This window comes from Alligator sinensis, unplaced genomic scaffold (assembly GCF_000455745.1).
Source record: "Alligator sinensis unplaced genomic scaffold, ASM45574v1 scaffold395_1, whole genome shotgun sequence".
Taxonomy (NCBI): domain Eukaryota; kingdom Metazoa; phylum Chordata; order Crocodylia; family Alligatoridae; genus Alligator; species Alligator sinensis.
Window position 1 is genome coordinate 4,399 of NW_005842232.1, and position 20,084 is coordinate 24,482.

The following is a 20,084-nucleotide window of genomic DNA, read 5'->3' on the forward strand; positions in this document are numbered from 1 at the left end:
TGAGAGAACTAGTGAGAAGAGTTTATATGAAGCTGCCAGAGTGTACCAGAGCTGGAGATAGGTCCAGTACCACCAAGCTTGAGAGTCTGAGCCTTCTATAGTCTTCGACTTGTAGGCTGACAGCTTGGCCTTAAAACACATGCTTAGGAGCCACCCTTCTAGTCTCACCCACCATATCTTGATTTTATTTAAATGAGCAGAAGGTTCTGGATTGGGGCTCTGTGTGTGGATGTTTTTTCTTGTGAGGCTTCTGCCTTCCCTTCACCCAATCTACATGCCAACCAGGTGTTTAAGGTCCCAAGGCCAATATTAAATAAAAAGGGAACAAAAAATACCCAGGCACTTGATGCTGGATCAAGTCTACAGAAGCAGTTTCTCAGTCCTGGTTTTCAAGTTCCAGGGTTTTCATCTTAGAGGCACCTCTCAGGTTTGCATCAGTGTTCTCCTGACTAAATAACTGTCCTCCAAATATAGCAAAAACTTCTGGCCTTTGAGTCAGGCTCAATGACCCCTTAGGCAGCCTCCCTGCATTTCTTTCACTCAGCCCTGCTGGGAAACTAACACTTTTTGCTGCCAGGTTAATTAAAGAACAGTAAGTCAATTACAGAGTTAATAAATCAATTTTGGCCCTGCTGGGCACTGTCTCACGTGCTGGCCCCACTTCTCTAAAGGTCCTGGCTCAGGTCTCGTTAAGGAACCATCAGTGCCATTCCCTCGCAGCGATCAGATCCCTGCTGTCCTAGTTGCCATGAGGAAGTCCCAGACAGCTCTACACAGCCCTGGACACATGGGCAACTGGTGCCTCCAGAGTCTGGGGGAGCACCAGTGGCTGATAGCCAACTGGGGAGGGGGGTGGACCCCCAGCAGCCAATTGCAGCATTGGTGGCAAAAACAGAAAGGCCCCATCTCATTACATGGGGGCCAGAGGAAATGTTTCAAGGACACCCATAAGGTGAACATTAAGAAGTGTGGCATTGACACCACAAATTGGAAAAAGCTAGCCTAAGACAGGGCTACATGGTGACGTCTTGTGAGAGAAGGACATCTTACTTCAAGGAAAACCATCTTGCCCTGGAGGAAACAAAACAACAGAAACATAAGTAAAGGAAAGAAGACCAAGAAAACTGTGGTCCAACTCTCCCTTTAACCATCACCTGTGGCATTTGTGGCTCTAGGATTGGCCTTCCTAGCCAAAAACAGATTCATTTACATTGAACCATTGACTACTACCCTCTGAGCCCAGTGATTCAGCCCGTTTCCTTTCCACCTTACAGACCAATCATGCGATCCATACTTCCTTAGCTTACCTGAGAGAATGTTGTGGGAGACGGTATGAAAAGCCTTGTGAAAGTCAAAGTATATCACCTTCACTAGTCTCCCCGTATCTGTGGAGCCAGTTGTCTCATCACAGAAAACAATCAAGTTGGTCAGGCATGACTTGTCCTTGGACAATCCATGCTGACTGTTCCTAATCACCAGGGATCCTGGTTTTTCTGATTAAAAAAAAAATCCACAATTTTTGGATAAAAAAGTAAGCCAAAATCCACATTTTTCCATGATTAAAATGAAACACCACTACATATACATTTATGTATTAGAGGTGTTTCATTTTAATCAGGGAAAAATGGGGATTTTGGATTTTTTTTTTACCTGAAAATTGGGGATTTTGGATTTTTTTTTTACCTGAAAATTGGGGATTTTGGATTTTTTTTTTACCTGAAAATTGGGGATTTTGGATTTTTTTTTTACCTGAAAATTGGGGATTTTGGATTTTTTTTTTACCTGAAAATTGGGGATTTTGGATTTTTTTTTTACCTGAAAATTGGGGATTTTGGATTTTTTTTTTACCTGAAAATTGGGGATTTTGGATTTTTTTTTTACCTGAAAATTGGGGATTTTGGATTTTTTTTTTACCTGAAAATTGGGGATTTTGGATTTTTTTTTTACCTGAAAATTGGGGATTTTGGATTTTTTTTTTACCTGAAAATTGGGGATTTTGGATTTTTTTTTTACCTGAAAATTGGGGATTTTGGATTTTTTTTTTACCTGAAAATTGGGGATTTTGGATTTTTTTTTTACCTGAAAATTGGGGATTTTGGATTTTTTTTTTACCTGAAAATTGGGGATTTTGGATTTTTTTTTTACCTGAAAATTGGGGATTTTGGATTTTTTTTTTACCTGAAAATTGGGGATTTTGGATTTTTTTTTTACCTGAAAATTGGGGATTTTGGATTTTTTTTTTACCTGAAAATTGGGGATTTTGGATTTTTTTTTTACCTGAAAATTGGGGATTTTGGATTTTTTTTTTACCTGAAAATTGGGGATTTTGGATTTTTTTTTTACCTGAAAATTGGGGATTTTGGATTTTTTTTTTACCTGAAAATTGGGGATTTTGGATTTTTTTTTTACCTGAAAATTGGGGATTTTGGATTTTTTTTTTACCTGAAAATTGGGGATTTTGGATTTTTTTTTTACCTGAAAATTAGGGATTTTTTTTTATCAGAGAAAACCAGGATCCCTGCTAATCACTTTCTCCAAGTGCTTAGAAATCAATACCTTGAGGACCTGCTCCATGATTTTTCCAGGGACTGAGGTGAGGCTGACCAGTCTGTAGTTCTTCTTCCCTTTTTTAAAGATGTGCACTATATTTGGCATTTTCCAATCATCTAGGACTTCTCCCATTCTCTATGAGTTTTCAAAGATGATGCCCAGCAGCTCTACTATCACATTGGCCAACTCCCTCAGCACCCTCATGTGCATCCGGCTGCATGGACTTGTTCATGTCCAGCTTTTCTAAATAGTACCTAACCTGATCTATTGCAACTGTTGCCTGCTCACCTCCTCCCCAAACTGTGCTGCCCAGTGCAGTAGTCTGCGAGCTGACTTTGCCTGTGAAGAATGGGGTGGAAAGGCATTGAGTACTTCAGCCTTTCCTGAATCCTCTGTCACTAGTTTGCCTCCACCATTTAGTAAAGGATCCACTATTTCTCTGTTCTTCTTGTTGCTGACATACTTGTAGAAAGCCTTCTTGTTACTCCTTCACGTCCTTTTCTAGCAACTCCAATTGTGCTTTGGTCTTCCTGATTTCAGCCCTGCATGCCCAAGCAATATCTCCTATACTCCTCCCTAGTTCTTTGTCCAGGTTTCCACTTCTTATAAGCTTCCTTTCTGTGTTTTAGCTCACTGAAGAGTTCCCTGATAAGCCAAGCTGGTCTTCTGCCATACTTGCTAGTCTGCCTAGAACATTGGGATTGTTTGTTCTTACTCCCTCAGTAAGGTTTCTTTAAAATACAGCCAGCACTCCTGGATTCAACACTCTCCCCTTCAGACTGGCCTTCCAGGGGATCCTGCCCATCAGTTCCCTGACTGAATCAAAGTCTGCTTTTCTGAAGTCCAGGGTTGATACCTGCTGCTATCCTTCTGGCCTTTCCTCAGAATCCTGAGTTCTCATCTCATGGTTGCTGCTTCTCAAGTTGGCATCCACTACTACATTCCCCAATTTTTTCCCCCTGTTTGTGAGCAACAGGTCAAAAAGAGCATGACCCCTAGGTGGCTTCTTTAACATGTATACTAGGAAGTTGTCTCCAACACTCTCCATCTTCACCAAGGAAAATGTACTATGTCTTCCTCTTACCTCTTCCTGGACTTCAGAGCAAATTCATGCATCCTTGATATACTGTGAAGTACTTTTACTCTTTTTCTTTGTCTGTCTTTCTGGAACAAACTATACCCTTTTAATCTAATATTCTGATGTTGTAATTTATACTACCAAATCTCTATGTTGCCAATTAAATCCACGTTATGTTTGTGTTGTTAAACTTGAAGTCCTTCCCATTTATTCCCTGTACCCAGGCCATTTCTTTAGAGCCATCTCAGGTGCTTGCCAAATTGTTCTCTTTGTCTCCATCTTGTTTTTTCTATTACACTATTGCAATGTCACCTCCCATCTGCCCACTTCATTTTAGTCTCAACACCAATTCAGTACCTGTTTATTACTCATTTTTGTGCTCTCTTCAAAGTAAAATTAAAATCTTTTTATTAGGCTGATGAGAGTCCTTGAATACTCTTCCTCTCTCTTATCAGCAGGGATACTGATTTTCTCTGATTAAAAAATCCCCAATTTGGGGGTTAAAAAAGTAACCCAAAATCCACATTTTCCCATGGTTAAAATGAAATGCCACTAATACATACACATATATATAGTGATGTTTCATTTTGATCACAGAAAAATATGGATTTTGGGTTACTTTTTATAACCCCAAAATTGGGGATTTTTATCAGATGGACCTAAAGCTTCCCAGGAACTGTGATATAACTTGTATCCTCCCATGCCCCCACTCCATGCTCTGTTTGTGGATGTTTTCTGTTTCTGTCCTTCCATTAAAGCCAAATAAAATGTTTCGCAAGACCATTTATCGTTTTCAACATACCTTAGGAGGGCAGCTACTTCAAAGAATTATTTGGAGAGAGGAGGATGGTCATAAGATACAGTTCATACCTGGGACAAAAATGGCATTGAGAACTTTGGCCATTGCTCCTATATGGAACCAGAAGCCTTGTAAAGTGGGATGGATCAGGCCTCCTTTTTCCACTAGCTGATCCAGAGAGGTATTATGGGTTATCTGACTCACTTGTTAAGGGTTTGTTTAGATAAATGAAGAGCTGATTCAACAGGAGTCTATCTGCTAATCTTGTGGGGAATCTAAGGCAGATTAGGTTGTTTCTCCTAACTCAGGAGAACAAAAGCCTCTGGAAATATTTGTGAATATGAGAGAACTAGTGAGAAGAGTTTATATGAAGCTGCCAGAGTGTACCAGAGCTGGAGATAGGTCCAGTACCACCAAGCTTGAGAGTCTGAGCCTTCTATAGTCTTCGACTTGTAGGCTGACAGCTTGGCCTTAAAACACATGCTTAGGAGCCACCCTTCTAGTCTCACCCACCATATCTTGATTTTATTTAAATGAGCAGAAGGTTCTGGATTGGGGCTCTGTGTGTGGATGTTTTTTCTTGTGAGGCTTCTGCCTTCCCTTCACCCAATCTACATGCCAACCAGGTGTTTAAGGTCCCAAGGCCAATATTAAATAAAAAGGGAACAAAAAATACCCAGGCACTTGATGCTGGATCAAGTCTACAGAAGCAGTTTCTCAGTCCTGGTTTTCAAGTTCCAGGGTTTTCATCTTAGAGGCACCTCTCAGGTTTGCATCAGTGTTCTCCTGACTAAATAACTGTCCTCCAAATATAGCAAAAACTTCTGGCCTTTGAGTCAGGCTCAATGACCCCTTAGGCAGCCTCCCTGCATTTCTTTCACTCAGCCCTGCTGGGAAACTAACACTTTTTGCTGCCAGGTTAATTAAAGAACAGTAAGTCAATTACAGAGTTAATAAATCAATTTTGGCCCTGCTGGGCACTGTCTCACGTGCTGGCCCCACTTCTCTAAAGGTCCTGGCTCAGGTCTCGTTAAGGAACCATCAGTGCCATTCCCTCGCAGCGATCAGATCCCTGCTGTCCTAGTTGCCATGAGGAAGTCCCAGACAGCTCTACACAGCCCTGGACACATGGGCAACTGGTGCCTCCAGAGTCTGGGGGAGCACCAGTGGCTGATAGCCAACTGGGGAGGGGGGTGGACCCCCAGCAGCCAATTGCAGCATTGGTGGCAAAACCAGAAGTCTCCAATCTCATCAGGGGCACTTGGCACCCCCACCCCCTGGCCAGCAAGGGCAAATCACATGCTCCCCGTTTCCCCCTATGCATCGCCTATGCCTGGGTACCAGGTGCTGAGTGCTCATCCAAGCACTCAGTCTTCAGGCTACTTCCCTCACCAGCGTCGGAGGGAACAGCTGAGTGCTCTGCTCCCAGAGCAGCCTCTGTTCTGCCCCTGCACTACACTATGCCTGCACTGTGCCTTCCTCCCCCCCAGCTGGCACTGGACATCTGGTTCTACCAGATGCCTCAGTGCACCCACCGATACACAGTGAGCACACACTTCTAAAGCGCAGCTGCTGCTGCATCCACCACTGCCACTGATGTCCCTACAGGTAAGTAGGGAATGCCTCCAGCCCTTACCAGGCCATTCTGCTCTCCCTGGTGCTCAGGGATGATTCCCTGGAAGTTCCCCTACCCAGGTTCCTTGAGGAGCTGAGTCCCCACTAGCTCTTTTCAAAACCTTTGTAAAGAGAAAAAATGAAACTGCATGAGAATATCAAGAAAGAAGTATGTTAAAATAGCAGCATAGAATTTGGACCGTGGCAAAATGTGGACCTCTACTCACCCTCTTGCAAAATATGAGATGTTTAATAATAAGTAACAAGATGTTTAACCATAAGTAATGTGAAAAACAACTTCCAACAGCATCCTGTAGAATAATACTGCCCAAGAATGCTTTGAATATCAATTAATCAGAACTAAAGCTAATCAATAGCAAATACTGGATATTTTTAATCTAAAAATTGTTATTTTTTTCTTAATCAAGTTTTCTCATAGAGATGTCTTACCACTTTTTAGAGTTTGTTTTTCCCATTTAGTACCATTTATTTTATTTTTAAGAGAGATGTATTCTATATTTTTTATCTTATTGAATTCATTTACCAGTAAATGAAACATTTCAATAATTGTTTTGTAGTAGGTTTAATAATATTTTCAATTAAAAAATATGAACAAAAATCAGTTCCTTTGCAATGAGTCTAAACCACTCCCACATGAAAATAGGTCTCCATTCTTCAAACAGCTCTGCTTAGAAATAAAAGTGGTCAAAACTGAGTCACTCTCAAAGGTACTTGGGATTTCTTAGTAGTTTAATTAAGATTTAACTCAGATTAACCTAAGTGGTGGCCTGATGGCATAGAGCTGGTTAAGAAATGTATTGACATAAAACTGCATACCTTTAGATCTCTAATTTTCACCTGGTATATAAAGCAGGACCTCTTTGAGGAACCAATATTAGGTGGATGTTTCCAGGAAATACGAATGCTTCCATTTTCAAGGGCAATAGACACATTATTTGGAGGGTTCAGTTTTTCTGAAAATAAGCAAAGGGAGGAGTAAGCATTTCATACTCTTTCAGTATGTGTTCAAACGAATAGAATACAGCCAAAGTAAAATACACTATTCACATTTTTGGGATAACTGACACAGGATAAGGCTTATTTCACAGGAAGCTGCTTTACAGCAAATGTTACATACTTACTGGCACGCAATAATTTCACCTAGATAAAGCACCAGCTTCTATCGCATGATTGAATCATTGTTTCCCCATAGATTCATAGATTCATAGATGCTAGGGTCAGAAAGGACCTCAATAGATCATCGAGTTCGACCCCCTGCATAGGCAGGAAAGAGGGCTGGGGCTAGATGACCCCAGTTAGATGCCTATCCAACCTCCTCTTGAAGACCCCCAGGGTAGGGGAGAGCACCACCTCCCTTGGGAGCCCATTCCAGACCTTGGCCACTCTAACTGTGAAGAAGTCCTAATGTCTAATCTAAATCTCCTCTCTGCTAGCTTGTGGCCATTATTTCTTGTAACCCCCGGGGGCGCCTTGGTGAATAAAACCTCACCAATTCCCTTCTGTGCCCCCGTGACGAACTTACAGGCAGCCACAAGGTCGCCTCTCAACCTTCTCTTGCGGAGGCTGAAGAGGACCAGGTGCCCCAGTCTCTCCTCATAGGGCTTGGCCTGCAAGCCCTTAACCATACGAGTGGCCCTTCTCTGGACCCTCTCCAGGCTATCCACATCCCTCTTGAATGAGAGGATAGACTCTGAAATGTGTACTCAGCATCGCAGACAAGTGTCCCAAAGACCTTTGGACTGTTGCTGGCTCTATGCTTTGTGTATTGAACAGTGCATTGTGGGATACCTGCAGTGCTTTGTGGAAGTCCTGCAACTCTGAAAATAGCATGATTCCTCCCATGATCTACCTTCTTTTGGGTAATGAGTGCCTTTCTTAAACTGTTAACAGACCATTATGGACAAAACTGCTCCATTTTGTTATGCATGATAGATTGTGTATGCATTTATTCTGTTGCTGGATGGCTGCAACTTCATAAACCAGCAGCTGTAGAACCAAACTGCTTGTTAAATGGGAAAAAAATCTGTTTAAGAACTACTTAAGCATGCGAAGTGTGCCCAGACTGATGACACTAATGGGCTCCTATAGAGGTGCAGTGAGGCTACTCCGATATTCTGTAAATACAGCAAGTCAGAACAGACTTGATTAATCGAGTCTGCTGGAGCGCAGAAATTAATGCATACCAGCAGCCTTCAGCATCATGTGCATCAGCGTCCTCACACTGAAAAATGGCAGTGGGGTACTTTAAAGCTTGTTCGATGAGCTTTGGTGCAAAGTGACTTGCCGTCACTTTTCAGTGTGGAGACGCTGATACACAAGATGCTCAGGTGCTTTTAATTAGCGTGGCTTGCACACACCACACTACTGTGAAAATTTTTACTGTCTGAGTTCCCAGGGCCTGGAATAGACCACCCCCAGAGGTGGTGCAAGCACCTATTCTGGATACTTTGAAAAAAAAAACTTGGATGCCTATCTTGCTGGGATCATTTGACCCCTGCTGACTTCCTACCCCTTGGGCAGGGGGGTTGGACCCAATGATCTTGCGAGGTCCACTCCACCCCTACTGTTTATGATAGATAGATAGATAGATAGATAGATAGATAGATAGATAGTGGCATTTCATTTTGATCACAGAAAAACGTGGATTTGGGGTAACTTTTTTTAACCCGAAAATTAGGGATATATTTTTTTTTTATCAGAGAAAACCAGGATTCCTATTAATCACCCTGCTCATCAGCCCTCTAATGACAAGTCACAGCTGTGCAGATGAGGGACAGTCAGAGAAGCACTAACACTGACCAACACTTGAGTAGTTTAAAGTGCAACGTATAACAAGGCCCTTTGTTGCTGCAGCCTCGAGGGAGTTTCAGAAACACCATGCATGTTTCTATTGTTTTGTGTTGGGTTTTATTTCACAATTTCCATTTCACAGGAAGTTAAAAATTGTTTTGGTTCACTTCAAAAACCAATATTCCAAATTGAAATCTCTTGTAAGTGCAATATCTTGCTTTTGGGCCAGACTCGCTCATAATTTAATTTCAAGTAATGTCATGAAATCCCATTGATATAAATCAATACAAATATGATCAGAATGTCACTCAGAATATAGATGAGACTCAGCTTTGGGTGTGGGCTGTGTTCTGAAATAATTTACAGTGGTGGAAAGTTGAAACAACAGTAATGGACTTCTTTTTGCTTTGATTTCAGTGGAGACATTCCCGATTTTCTCTGGTGTAGCTGAGGTTAGAATCAACATTTAAGGGTAATTAAATCAGAATGTGAATCAGAGTTAAAAAGGAAACTACCAACACCTACCATCAAAGCTTTTCACCTCTTAGACAACTATAAAAATTTATGACAGACAATGAAAAAATAAACGTATATGATCAGCAAAAATGATCATTTCAAGTTCATTGTCTTCAAATAAATTGTATAATTTTGACAAAAAAACCTTTGAAATAAATAGAAGTCTTCATGAAAAGTCTTCCTTTTAAATAATTTCCAAAATTAAGAAGATTATTTATTTTCAATTTTTGCTTCTCTGCTTTTCAAGTGAAAAAAAAGGTGGAAAAGGGAAATAAAGGGGATAATAAAGAGAGGGAGAAAGGAAAAGGAGGAGGAAATGAAGGGTAAAAGTCAATCTTTTCCATAGGAAAAATCTATGAAGATAGTCAAAATTTTAAAAATAAATCACTACTTTTCAAAATGTGAAGAACAAATATTTTCAATATTTTTATTTCTTTTCATAAATAATCTATCATTTTTCAAGGAGCTCTAATTATGAATAATTATTGTATGCTACAGACAAAAATACTTTTTCTGGACCGTATCAGCTTTTGAGATTGCAGAAGTTTTACCCAAACATTAATGCATATAAACAGTCACACTTGTCTTCCTCAGTGAAATCACATTGTGAACATTTGATAAAAATATTCAATAACAGAAAACACTTACCTATTCTCTGAGGGATAAAGGCTTTGTAATAGGTATGTGTTCCTAAATTATTTCTTAAATCCTTTACAGATATATTTAATTTGATTTTGCTTGGAGGTATAAAATATACTTCTTTGAAGTGGCAACCAGTGTTTTTCTTGTTTATATTTTTAAAATGTAGCTGGCATTCATAATCTCTTTTATTGTGCCTGTGTAAGCCAATAAGAGTATTTTAGAGCTCAGAAGATTTTGAATATTGCTTTACCCTTGTTTAAATGAGACTCTTACCCAAGGGTGGGCAAAATATGGCCCATGGGCTGGATCTGGCCTGTGGAGGGACTTTGTCTAGCCCATGGTGAGTTTCTTGGCCCCATCTGGATTAGGCACTGCCTGGCCCATGGCATGTCCTGCTGGGTATGCAGTGAGGGGGTGGGGGGAGGGCTGAGCAGAACCTTCTGCTTATCCACTGCCACTGCTCAGCGTGGGCAGGCAGTCCAGAGCAGGTGCAGAGCAGGCCGGGGTTGGGGCTGTGATCATAGGTTCTGGCTGGTCTACAGCTGGTTTGCTGTTCTGGGCTGAGTCTGGAGTGGGCACTGGCTGGGGTTGGGGCTCTGTATGTGGGTCCCTGCCAGTACCATGGGGCTTGGGCCAGTGGCAGTGGTAGCCAGAAGGAGCTACTGGGGGCACCTGGGCTGCCTAGAAAAGTGAGGCAGTCCAGGGTCAGGGGTGGGCCTGTGGCGGTGGCATGTTGTCAATAGCTGTTGTAGGGGGAGCTCCCCAGAACTGCCTATGTGGCCCGTGGGCCGAAATAATTGCCCACCCCTGTTCTTACCTATAGGAAAGAAAATACTGAACATCTTCAGGAGCTTCTGTTTTAATATCCCACGTACAATTTAAATTAGAAATGTTGTATATGACACATGAGAGATTTTGAATATACACTGTAAGCAAAAAAAAACAAAAAACAAAACAGGATGAAGTGTTGTTGCAAATTTTACATTGTTTCTTATGATAGGTCCCAACACAAATCCATGAGAGAGAGATAAAGGAATGGATCCCAATTTCTAAAAGACAGCTGAAGTGTCTGCCACTACCTCCACAACAGTTGGAATCAGATAATATTTTTACTTGTTTTGCCAGGAATTCCTCCATTAAACCATTTGCAGACAGGACAATTTATCTTGCAGTAGCTAAGTAGCTAAGTAAAACCACCACACTCTGGATTCTCTAGCAACCATCTGCTATGGAAGGAAGGCTCCACAAACAATGCAGTGGCCAGGGAAGTCCAAGAGAACAATGGGTGGTTTCTTCATTTTACTCTGTAGACCAAAGGTAGTACTTTTGTTGAAGCATTGTACTTCCACCTATCTTTCCCACTGTGCAGCCTATGAAATGAGATTATTGGCTTTGAGACAATGCTTTTATATTGTATTATGATTAGGGGATCTACCTAATTCAAGGAGACGGCTGGCCAATTTTGCAGGCAGACCCTGAGGCCAACCATCATTTTCATGGGCTGAGCACAATGGGCCCCCACACCTCCAATTGGCCAAGGAGGCCCCAGTGGTCCCACCTCTCACTCCTGATTGTTTGTGAAAGCTGTCCATCAAATGGCCCCACCACTCACTGCTGATTGGTTGTGAGGGTGGTCTGCCATGCAACTCTGCCCCTCACTGTTGATTGGTGGAGATGGGTGAGGCCACACATCAAGTAGCTCTCTCAACCAATCAGCAATAAGAGGCAGCAGCTCTTTGTGCCGATAGCCCTCCACCCTCCCTTTTCTCCTAGCAGGCTGCATGACTGGGAAGCCAGCATTTTTTTTTCAGTAAGTTGGGGTTTTTTTACAGCAGCAGCAAGCCCACCAAAATCATGGAGCCCACTGTTTTTCATGGAACCAGTCATTTTTCATTGAGCCTGTCTGAATTCAGAGTTTCCATAAAAATCACATAATTGCAAGTTTGGTAGGTGCCTAATCATGGTATACCTCAGGTGTTAAAAATAGTGCATGGAAAAGAAATGGTTAGCATTGGCCAGATCTTAGAACTGAGGTAGGTTATTGTCATACATTTTTAATATCTTAATAGTATGCAGAAAACAAACTGACCAGGAGTTGTGTAAATAAACTCAGTCCAGTTACTCTCCATAATAATGTTCCTTGTTCCACTCAAGAGAAGCTGTGTTTTAACTTTAGCAACAAAGCCAGGATATAAATTGAGACTTATCTTCTTTTCCGTTTCTGAACATCTTTCCTGGAAAAAAGAAAATAGAGATTTACAATACGATTAACAGGACTGTGTGTTATATGCAGGGCTCTGGTTTTCTCTGATTTAAATCCCCAATTTTCAGATTAAAAAAACTAACACAAAATCCACATTTTTCCATGATTTTTTTAATATATATATATACACACACCTATACATATATACGTATATATGTATATATATATGTGTGTGTGTGTGTGTGTGTGTGTGTGTATATCTATATATGTGTATATATAGATATACACATACACACACACGTATATATGGAAAGATATATATATATTAGTGAGGTTTCATTTTAATCACGGAAAAATGTGGATTTTGGGTTACTTTTTTTTAATGCAAAAATTGGCAGATTTTTTTTTATCAGTGTAAAAAATAGGATCCCTGGATGATATAACTGTTTATTAAAAAGAAAACCAATATAACCTGAATTCTTTAAATCAAGTGTTATATTTTAAAATTAAAATTATATGCAATAAGTAGGGCTGTCAGTTAATCAACATTAACATACATAATTAACACAAAAGAAATTAACACAATTTTTGTAATGAGGATTAATCACTCACATCCATTTTGACCAGGGGTAGGGAAAATATGGCCTGCGCCATGCCCTCTCCAGACCCATCCTGGCAGAGAGGACCAGTTCTGGACCAACCAAAACCTGCACATGCAGCCCTGACCCGGGCCTGCCCTCTACCTGCTCTGGATTCAGCCCAGTGGAGCAGATCACTTCTTGACCAGCAGGAAACCACATGCACAGCCCCAACCCCAACCTAGCCCGCACCTACTCCAGACTGCCCGCCCACGCTGAGCGTGGCAGCAGCATCAACAGCTGGGCAGAAGCTGCTGATGGCTTGGGGGAAAGTGGCCCCTCCCTCTTCCTGCTGCCATGCCCTTCTTGCTGCAGCCTCCCAGATCCCATACCCAGGCTGCCCTGCAGCTCCTCTCCACCACCACTACTGCCGCCGAGCAGAGCAGCAGTGTCAGTGCAGAGGAGCCACAGGGCAGCCCAGGCCAGGCTCCAGGTGGCTGCAGCAAGAAGGGCTCAACAGCGGTGAGGAGGAGGGCCCACTTTTCCCCTGCACCAAGCAGCAGCTTCTGCCTGGCTGCTGCTGCTCAGCATAGGCAGATGAGTCTGGAGCAGGCATGGAGTGGTTTGGGGTCAGGGCTGTTCACACAGGTTCCAGCTGGTCTGTTCTGGCTGGTGCGAACCTGGAGTGGGCCGGGAGTGGGGCTAGAGCTGTGTGCTGTTGGTGACCATGGCGGAGGAGCCCCAGGGAACACGGGCTGCAGGCTGTTCGGGGGGGGGTGCTGACTACTGTTTAACAGTGCAATCAAAATTGCGATGAATTGCAACTATTTTTTTTAAATCTCACAATTAATTGCGATTTTTTTTTAACCATTTGTCAGCCCTCATAATAAGTGACTTACTTTCACTTCTTTCGTTGAATTGAGAAATGTATAAGTCAAAACATATTTCACATCATTCATCTCCATTTCTTCCCTCACATTGCTGTTCCAGGATAGAATTACTCCAGGCCAGTGTTTTGAAACTCTCAGGTCACTGGGTGCCATAAGACGAGCTGTGAACAGAATGATAGTTACACTTATTGGATTATATGTGGGTCTGGAAAAGTACCCCACATATAATCAAAAGGTTGTCTGATATTTTCTATTAACAGGTTTTTTTCAGTTGCTTATAACTTTACTAAAGCTTAAATGTTTGGGCTGAAATTTTCCATGCTTAGGCATAAGCTACATCCCTGTCTTTTGGTGAAAAAAATTGGCCAAAAATAGTTCAGCCATTTCTGAGAATGAGGCCTGCTTTGTCTCATTTTAGAAAGTTCTCAAGGTCTTTTTCTTCCAGTTCCTTAACACCCAGACCTTGGAACACAAAGTTGAAATTTTGAAGTGTGGTTTTTGTGTCAGGTTTAGATTTTTTGCCATCCCCATTAAAATCCACCTGAATTTAGCTTCATAAAAAATCCCAACACTTAAGATACATTCATCAGATGATATCTAAATTGTCTCTACTTAAAGTCCCTGAATAGCCTATCTACATGGAGAATACTCAGAAGCAGGTCAGATCTGAACTTTCTCTGCAGGTATAGCTCTGGATGGCATAATGACTGACTACCAGATCTAAAATCAAAACAACTACTTCATTTGGTTTTTCAGTGCCCCCTGTGTTGAGCCCAGGCAGCAGGGTGAGGGTGCACAGGGAATAAAAGATGAATCTTCAGTGAGAAACTGAATAGCTTAGAAAGAACCTTTCAGTAGGACAGAAGATTGGGATTAGATGCAGAAAGTAGGGAAAAGACTTGGACTTGATGGTAGGGTACTAGTAAGGAGACAGGGATGGCCTGGAAAAGAAACCTAGGACTAAGAGCTAAAGCAGTGGGTGGGAGTGTGGATGGCTATCCTAATAACTGTGCTGCATCCCCACCTACATTAATTAAACACAAAGTGTGCTAAAGGAACATGGGTACGGTTGTTAAGTCACGCCCTCAAAAGTTACAAAAATGAGAATTTTGTAACCATATTGCACCCTGTGTGCCATTGGTATGCATTATCATATTTATAATGTACACATTGTTAGTAATCATATGTAGCAGGGAGCCCTGGGCTCCTGTTTATTTAGGGAGAGAAAAGGCAGCAGACACAGCCCAAATAGCTGAACAGGGGCTAGTCACAAGAAGGAAGGCAGCAAAGAAACACTGCTTCCTAGGCAAAGAGCGGTCCGTAAGAGGGAAGGGGTGAACTTGCAGCCAGGTAGGAGCACTCTTCTCGGGGCAAACTATCTGTAAGGGAATATAGAGCTAAGGAAATAGGCCAGTAGGGCACAGCCTAGCTCATGCAGCAGGGATACTGCTAGAGCAGCAATCATAAGCTGCCATGGCAAGTAGCCATCAACAGGGATCCTGGTTTTCTCTGATATAAAAATCCCCAATTATCACATTAAAAAAGTAACCCAAAATCCACATTTTTCTGTGATTAAAATGAAATGCCTCTAATACATAGAGGCATGAAGAGACTTTGATCCTGAAAGCTTGCAGAAAAGGACCATTTTCCTGCGATTTCCCAGTTGGTCTAATAAAAGGTATCATTTTGGAACCAAGAGTTTTAGTTGTTTGTATGTCTTCTAATACATAGATGTATATATAGTGGTGTTTCATTTTGATCATGGAAAAATGTGGATTTTAGGTTACTTTTTTAACCTGGAAATTGGGGTTGTTTTTCTGTCAGAGGGAACCAGGATCCCTGGCCATCAGGCCCTAACCAGAAAGCAGTGCTTAGCTGGAGGGGCACTGGAATGGAAGAGGCAGGGATTATGCTGCATATAAGCCTAGGACCTGAGCCAGGTCAGGCAGGCTGGCCCAGCAAGGTGGAGAATAAGAAGCTCCCTGACTGCGGGAAGGGGGTCCCTGACTCCTGAAACCCACTAGGAATGGAGATAAAACGCCGAAGGTTTGCTATCAGGGGGATGTAACCCAGGGAGAGATTCCAAAGCCCAGGGCTTAGCCCAGAAGAGGCAGTCTGGTCCTGGAGCACTGCTAGTTGGCACTGGGGCTGGCTTAAGGAAGGTGAACAGAGTGTTGATGCCTTGCAGGGGCTTATTAGCTGAAGCAAGGAGAAGCTGTGTTAGGCAGGTAGGTAGCTGTTGCTTATGTTTGGACCCAGAGGGGGTTTAGTTGTGGTTGCCAGAAGGTTTACACCTGGGTTACAGTTTTGACAAGTGGTTTGGGAGTGACTGAAAGGGGAGTGAGTGGAGGCCATGGTGGGGCACCTGAAGAGATCCAAGCCTAAAGACAGAGAAAGAAAGGTGGAAATCTAGCTCAGACAGGAGCTGGACAAGGGCCCGGGGGCTCAGTGCCCAGGGAGGGCAGAGCCAGGGTCAGGCAGCTCTTGTGCATGAGAGGGACAGAGATGGGGGCCAGGGACCCAGAACAGAGGACACTGGGGCCAGGAGCCCAAATGGAGCTACAGCAAATGCAGTGCCGAAGGCAGTGAAGAGACAGCCCTAGGGGGGAGAGACCAGGGCCAGTGGCCAGGAGCCCGTGGAGGGCATAACCTGAGAGGATGAGGCTCAGGCTGGGACCCAGAAGTCAGGCCCAGGACAAGGGAAAAGAGGCTAAGACCAGGAAACCTGAGGCTGTGACAAAGATATAAGGGCTGAGACCAGGAAACCTGAGGCTCTGACAAGGGTATAAGGGCCTGAGGTGGGACCAGATGCCCACCATTAATTGGTAACTGCTGGGCAGCATGGGTGCAGTGTAAAGAATGGTTGGAAGCACGTAACTAGCCCTTATTGCTAGCAGGTGCCTGGGAGAATAAGCAGTCATCTTGAGGAATTGGGGTGAGCTCTAGGATCCATTAGGCAGCCTCCCTTCCCATCAAACAATTACATCAAATGGTGTGGCAGGAGAGGGCACCCTAGGGCTGGAGCTGGGTAAGGGTTGTGTGGCCACCAAGGTGTATTCCAGCTACCCCTGGAGTACAAACCCAGCTAAATCATACTATTCCCCTCCCTCCCTCCCCCTAACAGGAACCCCCCTCTAACAATAGTCAGAATTCTTATCAACTCGCATCTTTTCCTCTGGTCTCAATAAATGCAGTCTTGCCTCACTCATACACTTCTGCAGAGACTGTTTTCATAGCCCTGCCTTACTCTGGCTCCCTTTTTCTATCTTGTTAACCATAAAATACTTGTCTTCCCTTTCACGACCGACCCCTAGCCTATCTGTGATCTCTCATTCACTATCAATATGTTTAAACCTGCAGTCAGTCCATTATATCAGTCTCCCTTTCCCAATTCCTAAACTGTCAACAAAATGCCTTTGTGCTTTCTCCCCTGCTAATCCTCTGTATATAGAGAGGGAGTTAGCCATGTTTGTCTGAAGTCAGGCAGAAGGTATGGCAGCATGGCACGCTGTAGACTAACTTGTTCAAGGAGGCATGAGATTTCGTAAGCTACAGCATACTTCATCTGATACATCTGCCTTCTGCCCATGTTTACTTGATATGCATATATTCATAGCTTTGTGGTCTAAGCCTGCAATTAATGTGGTATAATTAATTGGTAACCACTTAACATAATATTTCAACATGTATACAATGTTGAAATATTAGTGAACACCTCAGTAACATGGCTTGGGTAGTATCACAGGAGAATTTCATAGAAGAAATAGAAACATAATCCAATTCTCAAGAGAAGCACTTAGCCGCTTTGGTGATAAAACCACCTTTTATCTTCATGCAATCTGCAGCAGTATTAGTTAAACACCTTCTAACTACTGCAACAAATGAGGCAAGAAACCAACCAACAGTTGTCTTCAGTAGTAAACCCTAATTCCTTCCTTGACTGGACCTATCCTGTGCACTGTATAAAGCAGGGACCCTGCAGGAAAATAGGTAATAATGTAAGAATGCACCATCATCCTGCAAGGGGCTGAATTAAAAGTTGCACAGGTAACTTTAATTTTGTCTTTCCTAACCTTTGAGCACTTGAGTTTCCAGCCTCTTTTAATGTAATTTTTTGTGTAATTAAAGAATTCATGTTAATGGCTACCATTATCAGTGATACTAACCACCTTGAAGGGAAAAGCACAGAGCAGGTCAGTGTCCCAAAGGCCCCTTTACCCTGGCCATTTGCTTTTGCTGAAGCACCCAATCCTGTAATTCATACTACTGCAAGCAGCCCAAATAATATTTATGAAAATCCCACTGAGTATATAAGGTTTATGAGGACAGGGTGCTGTAGGAAATCAATGGGAGTCCAGTATCTAAATACCAAACAGCAGCATTTCCCCAATTTGGTTTATATCCCAATGTAGCAGGGTCAGGCACTCTTGCATATCCCCCTCCACTTTAGCTGTTGCCACTGCTTTCCCTGCTGCTGATTTCCCCGGCTTCTGAATACTGCCAGCAAGCGGAATCAACTGCAGCCAGGAGTGGAGAGAATCAGCAGCAAGGGGAAAAATGGTCCCTAGTGGCATTTGTCAACAATTTTCCCCAGCCACTGATTGCTGTCTATGCTCTGATTGCTGGTCAGTGGAAGAAATCGATGGGGGTGGCAAGGGGGAGGACGTCATAGCAGCTGAAGTAGTGGGAGGTGCATGGGCAGAATGTCCTTTCCCCCTAAGAATCTTTTGCACTCCTCCAGGGGGGTGTGCCCCACACTTTGGGAAATGTTGCTGTAGAGAATCCAGGCCTAAGGGGCATGATTCAAAGCCCAGGGAAGTCAGTGAAAATCTTTCTGTTGACTTCAACAAGGTGGTGGATCAGACCTGAGGACAAGTGCTGGTGAAGTACCTGAGGTATTGTAATAAAAGAGTGATTGAAAATACAGAGAAAGAATAAAGAATGCATAGATGTAGGAGCTTTAGGTTAAAGCAAGACAGTATTCTGGCTTCCTACCTCAAGGCACTGTTGTTAAATGAACACTGGGAGCTGAGGGTTTTTGACCACCTGACCCTTGATGTATTCTTTCAATGGCACAACACTTACCAGTACCTGTTGGTTCTCCACTTGCCAGGCTAACAGAAATCAGCATCTTATACCAGATGAGATTCAGCATTTTCATGACTGGAGCAATCGTACAATATGCCATATTAAATGCTTTACCCTTCTGTTCTGGTTGAACCCAAAAGGCTTTGTTTCTGTTTGTGGCTGAAAAGACCTTTAAGACATGAAATTTATTTTACAGTAGCAGAACAGTATTATTTAACACTGTGGCTTCTTAGCTAGGCATAAAGCATGAATACAAAATGAGCTGCTTTGTTTTAAAAGCAATGATCTTATCAATTCTCAGCCCTGGTTAAACAGCATATAGGGGAGGATAGATGAGGTATGAGTGTATGTCTCTATGTCTCCCTCACTTATGAACTGGGTAATTCCCTGAGCTGCCAGGAGCTGAACAGGTCCCAACACAAGTTAGATTAGCTCTAAAGTTTACAGGGTTTATGAAAAGTAAATCTAAAAAAAATCAAGGAAGTAAGCACCCTGTAATATGAAAACAACTGATGTGAGTAGTTCTGCCATCTGTGCATACATTCCAGCATTTACTCTAAATAAGAGAAAGAAAGAAATATATCGTTTTAAAAAATCAAGAAACTTATAGCTCAGTTTCTTTTACGTTTGCATGCACTCTCTGTATGCATGGCAGGTTTTTCAGTGCTTCTGGTTGTTTATCAGAGAACACAAAGAAATTAGAAAGAGAGGGTACATTTAAAATATAGAATTTTTAAATATTATCTTTACAGTAGTTGGAAATTTTCTCACTAGAATATAAAACACATAATTCAGGTAAACTCAGAAAGTTATTAGGCCTACTTTGGAAAAAAAATTCAATCACTGAAAAGTGAAACAGACTTTATTCATGATTTAAGTACAGATCTCAAAGCAAACTATGCAGTTCATACCACCATCTGTATAATTAGGTAGTATTAGCACTTCTGTTTAAAGTAAAGGATGTACGGTTTTTTTAAACCCCTTTTTGCGATGGTATGCTATGCACATAAACAATGTGATTTGGTCCATTGCTTTAGAGTACCAAATCTGGTTTTGCTCTTTTTTTTCAAATTCTAGATGATCTTTTCAAGTGTGTATTCAGTCGTCGGAGCTGACCTATATCACTTGGAACTGACAAGCCAAAGAGGTCAGAATCGGAGGCTCCATTAGGAACAAAGGGCAGACAAGCGACACTATTGTAAGCCAGTTCCTTGTTCTCAAGACAACACTGCGGAGTGACTTGTAGTCACAGCAGTCTGCTCGTTTATCATTTGGAGCCAAATACAACAGTAATCTTAAAGAACCTGGAAGAGCG

General features: G+C 42.3%; 1 protein-coding gene across 1 annotated transcript in view; it reads right to left on the reverse strand.

Annotated features, from left to right (window-relative positions):
• Positions 1-1,002: 1,002 nt before the first annotated feature.
• The window catches only part of LOC102388526 (interleukin-5 receptor subunit alpha-like), a 44,121-nt gene continuing 25,039 nt past the window's right edge, over positions 1,003-20,084 (reverse strand). The window contains exons 3-9 of the mRNA XM_014521616.2: positions 18,767-18,938; positions 13,691-13,842; positions 12,100-12,244; positions 10,828-10,936; positions 10,017-10,204; positions 6,879-7,015; positions 1,003-1,071 (exon numbers count right to left, since the gene is read on the reverse strand). Coding sequence (XP_014377102.2) covers positions 1,003-1,071; positions 6,879-7,015; positions 10,017-10,204; positions 10,828-10,936; positions 12,100-12,244; positions 13,691-13,842; positions 18,767-18,869 — 903 coding nt within the window. The 5' untranslated portion in view covers positions 18,870-18,938. The remainder of the gene's footprint in view (positions 1,072-6,878; positions 7,016-10,016; positions 10,205-10,827; positions 10,937-12,099; positions 12,245-13,690; positions 13,843-18,766; positions 18,939-20,084) is intronic.